The following is a 10000-nucleotide window of genomic DNA, read 5'->3' as shown; positions in this document are numbered from 1 at the left end:
AGAGAGAGCACAAATAATCAACTGAGAGAGAGAGAGAGAGAGAGAGAGTGCAAATAATCAGCTGACAGAGAGAGAGAGAGAGAGAGAGAGAGAGAGAGAGAGAGAGAGAGAGAGAGAGAGAGAGAGAATGCAAATAATTAACTGAGAGAGAGAGGGAGTACAAAATCAATTGAGAGAGAGAGAGAGAGGGAGAGGTAGAATACAAAATCAACTGAGAGAGAGAGAGAGAGAGAGAGAGAGAGAGAGAGAGAGAGAGAGAGAGAGAGAATGCAAATAATTAACTGAGAGAGAGAGTGCAAATAATCAGCTGACAGAGAGAGAGAGAGAGAGAGAGAGAGAGAGAGAGTGCAAAAATCAGCTGAGAGAGAGTGAGAGAGCATTCAAATATTACAAAAATCAACCGAGAGAGAGAGAGAGAGAGAGAGAGAGAGAGAGAGAGAGAGAGAGAGAGAGAGAAAGCAGGTTACAGGTAAGAGTTATGGTAGTATCTAACCACAAGTATATAATTAACGCCCCGTAAGGAAGCCCGCTATTGACCACCTGCCCACAGTAACAAGTGACCAGTGAATATTCAATTATTGCTTACCTGCTGATCACCTCAGCCTGAACTGGCGTTGAAAAGTGTGTCATACTTACACTAGAGAGTGACAGAAACACTTATGAATCTCTGATAATAAAAATAACTTAGAAATACATGATTGATGTCATCCTAAGTAGAATTCAAAGAAGATATTCCACGTACTGTCAATCCACAACAGGGATCATCTCAGGTAGGGGTAGGGTCATGTATTGGACCATAAAGAATTTCGGGGCCTTCCCAGGTAGAGGCTACCTGGAAATGGTCGTAAACGTTTCTCTGGTTCATCAAGATAAGGATGGTTAGAGACGTGGTGAGCCATTATTTGATTTTACACGTATTATCTGACGTATGTTATACCTATCTGCAAGGTTTGAGATGTTTGCGATGATTTTAGGTGATGTTAAAGATATTGTATTTTGTGTTTTGACGTTTATAGATATATGTTTGATTTATAATATACACCGAAAGCTCTCTCTTGCCTACCTGTAGTGTTCGTCAGTGGCTACATTAATGTATTTTGGAGATGTAAAATATAAAAAAAAACATTAATTTGTACCACAATGTAGAAAAAAGTGCTTGTTTTTGTGTACAGATTCGAATTCTGTATTGTGAATCCGTGTGTTTATTCAAACATAAATGAGATAAGATTATATAATAATAAATTCGGACCTTTCTAATAACCTAGGACATTCTTAAATGACCTCATATGAAAGCACAGTGACTGGAAAAAATATAACAGCAAATAATTGCTGTCATTCGACATATTCCAATCAATGTAAACCTCAGTAACTCTGCTTACATAGCAGATAAAAAGAGGCAATTGGACAACAAGAATAAAACAGAATTATTGATTTATTTCGATTTATTGCATGAAATCATAAATATTGTACCAATAATTTAGCAGAAAAGATATGAATGAGAATATTCATTGCCACTTAGTGGTCGTTCACTTATTTGGATTCGTTGGACTCGTAGGAGGCTGAGTCTGGGAATCTAGCCTCTCCGTCGTAGTTGACCTCAGCTACGTATCCGGAGTCTCCGTCGACGAAGTACTTGACGGTCTGGAGGCGGCCGTCGGGAAGGCGGACGTAGTAGGATCCCTGGGTGTTGTCTCCGTCGCGGGCCTCCTGGTGTCCGAAGTCGTTCTCGGAGGACTCGTCCCTCACGGCCCAGTTGAAGTCGTACTTGGCTTCTCCGGATTCGAATGAGTGTTCCTCGGAGGATCCCTGAGGGTGTCAAAAAAGGATAGCTTACAGCAAATTGATATTAAACCATGTCTCGTAAATAACTCAATTTACATTTCTCTTTAGCATTTGTGCATAAAATCATTTCATGAATTAGATAATAGTGTATATTAATACTTACACCGGGGGCAGCATAGGCGATGGCGGCCAGAGCCAAGACCACGAGGCAGACCTTTAAAAAAAGAAGAAAAAAAAAAAATATTTTTCAGCGTTTTGAAATAAATTTCTGGTTGTACATATCCTCTACATGGGATGTGAAGAAACACTTTCAGTTTCCTCGGTACTGAAGAGATCCTACCTCAATATTATTGTATTTTAATGATCTTGGCTCAGTATTCTTGTCTTTTTAAAGATTCCTTGCTCAATATTCTTGTCGTTTTAAAGACCTTAGATCAATATTCTTGTCTTTTTAAAGATCGTTAAATCGATATTCTTGTCTTTTAAAGATCCCTTGCTGAATATTCTTGTATTTTAAAGAAATCAGCCCAGTATTCCTGTATTGAGAAGATCTTAGCTCTATATTCTTTCATGCAAAAGGTCCTAGCTTAATATTCTTGTATTTCAAAAGATCCTAGCCACCTATTCCTGCATTTAAAAGGTCCCAACAGTTTATAGATCTTAAGAAGGACATCATTGGTACCTTAGAATTAATGATTTACGTATTTGAATTATCGTAGCTTAATATTCTTGCATTTAAAAGATCCCAACAGCTTCAAGATCTTACGAAGGACAACATCTGTACCTTTGAATTAATGATTTACGTATTTGAATTATCCTAGCTTAGTATTCTTGCATTGTAAAGGTCCTAACAGCTTCAAGATCTTAAGAAGGACAACATTTGTACCTCTGAATTAATAACTTATGTATTTAAATGATTCTAGCCACCTATTCTTGCATTTAAAAGATCCTAACAGCTTCAAGATCTTAACAAGGACAGTCCTAGCTCAATATTCTAAATCTTTCCGAGCTTTAGAAGCACAGAATTCATACCTTTGAATTCATGATGCTGTTGGTAGGAGTATCTACTGATCTCTTGTGCTTGAAGCCTTCGTCCCTTGCCCTTATAAAGCTACTAGCTTCCTGGGGTAGGCGTGGCCATCCATATTTCCAGTGCGCCTCGTTTTTACACTATATTTCTTCATTAGCGAGAGTACGAGTGTCCAGTTGCAAAAGATCTTCATATTTATTCGTTATTATTGGACTTTTGGGGCCTAGTTTCTATACTGTGAAAAGGCTAAAGGTGGTTGGCTTTACGTGTTGGAGTCATCTCTCTCTCTCTTTGCTTTTCATAAGAGCACGGGAGTTTTATCACTCTCTCTCTCTCTCTCTCTCTCTCTCTCTCTCTCTCTCTCTCTCTCTCTCTCTCTCTCTAATTTATATATATATATATATATATATATATATATATATATATATATATATATATATATATATATATACACGATCTATTATGAGACATTCAGTGTCAGAAGTTTCTGACAGTTATAAAAAAGAAATTTTTGTGCAACGGATTATCATCCGGAATAATACCTCACGTCAGGTAACCACACAACCTTCATCAATAATTATTGATTACAATAATGTCGGTTTATGGGAGAAAGGTACAGCAGTTCATAATGATATTTCATCCCAGATTTCGTACTTCAATTACTTTGACAGATTTGACAATGAATCTTCGAAAGGAAGACACAAAGGAAGCATGAAGTATAGATCATATATTCCGACTGTGGAACAGTCTCCCTGATGATGCTGTAGTCCAAAACGAACCTCAAAAGTTCGAGCGAATTTTATTTGTATTTTATTTATTTATTTACTTATTTATTTACATTCTCATCTATTTATTTGTTGAATTATTAATTTATCATCTTTGTCTCTCTTTGCTAATTACTGAATTTTTCTTTCTGTATTCTCTGCTACCTTCTGCAACCTCTTTCAAATGAGCATTATATTGCTTGTGATCTTGAATGTCAAGCCAATAGATGAAAATTTGAATGAAATAGTAAAATGCAGGGTGAAATTTTTAAGGTAGTAATGCATTGAAGTTCCAGTTACACAGCAACATCTTCTGGAATCCAGAAGTTTGACAGCCTAGCATGTAAGGAATTAAAAAAACCTCTGGAACTGAGAAGCTTGAGAGCCTGACGTGTAAGGAATGAAAACCGTTTGGAACTGTGAAGTTTGAGAGCCCAACATGTAAGGAATAAAAACTCTCTGGAACTTAGAAGTTGAACAGCCCAACGTGTAAGGAATTTAAAAACCTCTGGAACTGAGAAGTTTGACAGCCCAACGTGTAAGCAATAATAATAATAATAATAAAAAAAGCTCTGGAACTGAGAAGTTTGACAGCCCAACGTGTAAGAAATAATAATAATAATAAAAAAAGCTCTGGAACTGAGAAGTTCGACAGCCCAACATGTAAGGAATAAAAACTCTCTGGAACTTAGAAGTTTGGCAGCAAAACTCTCTGGCACTTAGAAGTTTGACAGCAAAAACTCTCTGGAACTGAGAAGTTCTACAGCCCAATGTGTAAGGAATTTAAAAACCTCTGGAACTGAGAAGTTCGACAGCCCAATGTGTAAGGAATGAAAAACATTTGGAATTGAGAAGTTTGACAGCCCAACGTGTAAGAAATTAAAAAAAAACTCTTGAACAGAAGTGTAACAGCACAACGTGTAAGGAATTTAAAAACATCTAGAACTAAAATGTTTTACAGCCCAACGTATAAGGAATTAAAAACCTTCTGGAATTGAGAAGTTTGACAGCTCAACGTATTAAAAATAAAAATAAAACTATGTAAACAAAAAGTTCGACAGCTTGGCACATTTATTGCATATTAGTGCTGCTTCTATTAATTCCAGTCCAAAATGAAATTCAGATTTCTCTGTCACTCCAGTATGCAAGACTGCGGTAAGATCAAATCTCATTCACCTAGGATGACCTTCAGTCGAGATTTTTCGCGGTCGTATGGTCACCTGAGGCATAATGAAGGTCACGGAAGAGGTCACTGGTAGTAGCGGGTTACATGTTTACGTATTTTGCAAGGAGCCTGTCTAGGCATCTCATACCCTAATTTTTTTTTCTTGATGAAAGAAAGTTTTGCAATTCTGACAAAATTACTAAGAGAGTTTCAAAACTAGAGAATATATGAGATATTCAAATTGATTGAGTGTTCTCGTAACTCGTTTTTTTTTTTCTTTTTTTTTTAACCTGAATACAAAGCTTGACATTTCGTACAAGGAATATTTATTTGACACAGTAATTTTTTATCTTGTTGTTTACACTTTAGAAAAAAACTATCATTATGCTATTTTTATAATTTCTTCTCCCATCAAGTGGAAATGCAAAGGAAAATTAAGATTTTCATTTGTTGATTAAATGAAATTGCTACTTTATATGAAAAGCAGGCCGGATTTACAATTTATTCACATCTCTATCTTTGGGTGTTTAAATATATATATATATATATATTATATATATATATATATATATATAATATATAATATATAAATACATATATATATATATTTATATATATATATATATATATATATATACTATATATATATATATATATATATATATATATATATATGTATATTATATATATATATATATATATATATATATATATTATTAATAATATATATATATATACATACTATACTATAATAAGCTTATATATATTATATATATATATATTTATAATATAATATATATATACATATTACATACATAGATATATATATATATAATTAATATACATTATATAAAATAAATAATATATATATATATTATATATATTATATAATAGTATTATATATAATATACATATAAGCATATACGTATATATGTGTGTTTGTGTGTGTGTATGTATATGTGTGTGTGTCTGTAATTCCTCGAAATAAGTGTTCACACATTTATATCCAAAAAACCCTTACACCCTTTCATCAACAGAAAATATATAATACAGAAAATATATAATATGTCAAACAAAAATTTCCGTAATTTTTCGTGCAAATAGAAGATACTTTCGAACACTTACTGCGACGAAAAAAAATTACAGTTAAATGTTAAAAAATTATATCTCAAATTTAGTGTAATCTCCCGACGCGTCGTTATCTCTAAGAGGTTACTACTACACATTTATTACAAGAAGATTCTTCCGATGAACTGAGCTGAGATTATAACACGCAATGGAAAAACTGGGCCATTAAAACACTAGCTATCTTTCATAACCCAAACGTAAGAGTTACTGGGTGCGAAGTGAAGCTAATCATGAGATAAAAAGTCTTTCTTTTTTATTCCAAAGTATGACGGAACCGTAAAACGAGGAAGTGTGGATGAAAACTGTGTGAACCCTGAACCCTGCCGAGAGGGTGATATGATTTTGTCATTGGAGTGAGTGTCCGTAGGGAAATATGATTGATACTTAGAGAAAGAGGAAGTGAGAGAGAAAGAGGAAGCGAGGGAGAGAGGAAGGTGAGAGAGAAAGAGGAAGCAAGAGAGAGAGGAAGGTGAGAGACAAAGAGGAAGCGAGGAGAGAGAGAGAGAGAGAGAGAGAGAGAGAGAGAGAGAGATAGTGAATCTGCTGGTCAATTTTTTTTTACCAGATACGTATTAATTGTAATAACCTCAGTGCTTCAGTATATATATATTAGTATATATATATATATATATATATATATATATATTTAACTGCTCGATTTCATATATATATATATATATATATATATATATATATATATATATAAGAAATCGAGCAGTTAAATAACCACAGTGCTTACTTAACTACTCGATTTCTTATATATATATATATATATATATATATATATATATATATATATATATATATATATATATACATATATATATATATATATATATATATATATATATATATACTATATATATATATATATATATATATATATATATATATATATATATATATATATATATATATATATATATATATATATATATATATATATATAAGAAATCGAGCAGTTAAGTAAGCACTGTGGTTATTACAATTACATATATATATATATATATATATATGGCCATGGGCATGTATGTGAAATAAACCCAATGACATACAGCATCTAGGGGAACAGTCGACAAGAGAGAGAGCGAGAGAGAGAGAGAGAGAGAGAGAGAGAGAGAGAGAGAGATACGAGACAGACAGACAGACAGACAGGGTCAAGAGAGAGGGAGAGAGAGAGAGAGAGAAATAGACAGACAGACAAAGTCAAAAGAGAGAGAGATAGGCAGACAGAAAGACAGACAGCGTCAAGTGAGAGCGAGAGCCAATCACCCAAAACAGAAATTGGTCGACAAACGAGATCAAAATCTATTCTAGATTAACAGGAACAAAGCAGCGAAATGCAGAATCTAACTTACCCATAAGACTCCTTAGGAAACTTGAGGCAAAAACAAGACCTGAGGAAGGTGAGGGGCCACACGTACCTTCCTGCCTGACGAAGAGGAGGTGACTCGCCCTATATAATGGAGGAATGTGAGGGAAAAGACACTCAGAGATCCACAGATCCTCAGATAATCAACATGAACTCCAAGGTTCGGATTCTTCTTCTTATTCTTTTTGAAGTTTAGTGAAATAATCTTGAGATAAAATGTCTTTTAATGTTTACCATTAATCTCTTGATTCAGAATATTCTTACTTTCATTAGTGACCACAAAGCTTGAAGGAATGTTAATAAAAATGTCCTTCTTTATGTTTGGAAAGTTGAAAAATTGTTAATTTAATACAGATTATTAGGAAAATAATTGATATATTTCTAAATATCTATTTTCCTTCCAGGTCCTTCTTGTTGTACTCGGCTTGGCCGCCATTGCCTACGCCCGCCCTGTGAGTATCAATGTCCTTAGTAAATTCAAAGTAATTTATTAGTTTATAGAAATTGAGAAATATATTTGCAAGAATCCTACTAAGGAGAAGTCCTTACACAAAACTAATATCTCGCTCCTTGACCCTCCAGGGATCCTCCGAGGAGAGATCCTTCGAATCCTTCGAGTCCGGCGAAGCCAAGTACAACTTCAACTGGGCCGTGAGAGATGAGTCCTCCGAGAACGACTTCGGACACCAGGAAGCCCGCGACGGAGACAACACACAGGGATCCTACTATGTCCGCCTTCCTGACGGCCGCCTCCAGACCGTCAAGTACTTCGTCGACGGAGACTCCGGATACGTGGCTGAGGTCAACTACGACGGTGAGGCTCGATTCCCCGGCTCAGCCTCCTACGAGTCCAACAAATCCAAGTAAACAAACAGATGCTGACAAGACCTCTCCAGAATATCCTTCTTCCTCTGCTAAATTATTGACGACTTATTTATTATCTTTGAACGAATAAATGAATGAGAAATGACCTGATGTTTGTTTTTACCATTTTTGGTTTCATTGGTTTTTTAGGGTAAGACCTTTAAGCCTTTTTGGCTGTAAAAATCTGACCTCATTTCAGAGTTCAAAAGTATTTGCGTATGGATCAGTCGAATTAGTTCACATTACTGAGTACGAATGTCATCTCAGATAATTTTGAGAATAGTCCATATTTCCTTTACTATTTAGCTAATTTTATTTTCAATTATTATCATTTATAATGTAAACACAATACACACATATGTACAATATACATAGATACACAGATATATGTAAGGCCTAGGGTTTTTGATTAATAATATATTGTCCGTGTGTTCCCTTTGACCTATGGAATGTGGAGAACAGTGCAGAGGTAACGACCTGAGAGTAGCTGACAATGAGTTTCTAGGCGTGGCGTGAGATAAAAATGCTTAGTTCAACAAGTCAATGCACGACAGTTTATGAACTCTTCTCAAAGTGCCTTCATGAAACTGGATGCAGCTAGAACCGTGAGGCGCTAACGAACTGTGTGTTCGTATGTGCGTGTGTGCCTCTTCCCTTTAAGAGTGTCATACCCAAGCCTATGAAAGGATTTTGACAGAGGGCTTCAAGTCACAGGCAAGATGCCGTGGCATTCGCCGGGAGTTTTTTATTAAGTGTTTATAGTGATCCGGCTATTTGGGTGAGTGTTGAGTTACTTTAGCCAAAGAGTGGCTTATTATCTGTTTGACATTTTTGTGATGATATCCAATATTTAACCTCTGTCAATCTTGTGTGTGTACTTACCGGGATGTGTTCTGTATCTTTGAAACAGACGATTCTGGTACTCCTGGAGGAGAGGGGTGTAGACTTTTTTTGGTGACTAGACATTGTACCGTTTTTGGGTTAGTCTGTAAGACTGGATTACTTGATTGATTGATTTATTTATTCGTTGTTAATAAACGTTAATGTTATGACGCAACTCTCTCATTTTCATTACCTGTTAGAATGGAGAGAGAGAGGGATTGCCGAGAGAGAGAGAGAGGAGAGAGAGAGAGAGAGGAGAGAGAGAGAGAGAGAGGAGAGAGAGAGAGAGAGAGAGAGAGAGGCTGTGTGAGTAATGCTGTGTGTGGGTTTGCCTTCCGCTCGTGTCTCACGCTTACCTTATGAATAATGGGGGGAAATCCCCCCATTAACATATAGATTTACAATGTTCAGCTAACTAACAGTTACGGTCGGTTTATAACACAAGGTTAATTGCAAGACCAAATACCTTTCATCTGCCTGCGTGCGATCAACCAATAGACTATCATCTTCAGGTCGTTGCCATTTCTCCACTATGCGACGCGAGAAAAAGAAATATGTTGGTCAATGCTTATAGGTAGCATGTTGATATATTTTGTCAATTTTATCTAAAACTACTGTAATCAGTTTCCTTACAAGAGTAATATGGCATTCTGTTTGTACGATACTGTGAGTATTATACAAAAAAATATCGTAAAAATAGGTCAATCGAGAAATCAATATTACTTTACTAAATCTGCGTTTTACGACAATTCTTTTTAGCCCCTTTTATCGAAAATAATATCATAAAAATATTATATGACACATCGTTCTAGCTTTAAAAATTGTTATACTAAACCTTTTACTACGATGTATTAATTTCTCTCTCATTAAAGAACACAGCCTTTATTATATAAAAATATAAATCATTCGAGCGCATCAAATTTATTTAAGAAATCTTTGACGCAAACATAGTATTTCTTGATCATCAAAATGAAAAATTTTCACCCAAGTCTGGTAAAATACAGACAACTTTG

At 35.0% G+C, this 10000-nt stretch overlaps 1 protein-coding gene across 1 annotated transcript in view; it reads right to left on the bottom strand.

Annotated features, from left to right (window-relative positions):
* Positions 1 to 1424: 1424 nt before the first annotated feature.
* The window catches only part of LOC135226670 (uncharacterized), a 126324-nt gene continuing 117748 nt past the window's right edge, over positions 1425 to 10000 (bottom strand). Inside the window, exons 36-40 of the mRNA XM_064266380.1 lie at positions 7817 to 8047; positions 7294 to 7325; positions 2815 to 2952; positions 1946 to 1996; positions 1425 to 1806 (exon numbers count right to left, since the gene is read on the bottom strand). Coding sequence (XP_064122450.1) covers positions 1531 to 1806; positions 1946 to 1996; positions 2815 to 2952; positions 7294 to 7325; positions 7817 to 8047 — 728 coding nt within the window. The 3' untranslated portion in view covers positions 1425 to 1530. The remainder of the gene's footprint in view (positions 1807 to 1945; positions 1997 to 2814; positions 2953 to 7293; positions 7326 to 7816; positions 8048 to 10000) is intronic.

The sequence above is a fragment of the Macrobrachium nipponense genome, chromosome 15, assembly GCF_015104395.2.
Source record: "Macrobrachium nipponense isolate FS-2020 chromosome 15, ASM1510439v2, whole genome shotgun sequence".
Lineage (NCBI taxonomy): Eukaryota > Metazoa > Arthropoda > Malacostraca > Decapoda > Palaemonidae > Macrobrachium > Macrobrachium nipponense.
This window is presented reverse-complemented; position numbering and strand designations above follow the sequence as displayed.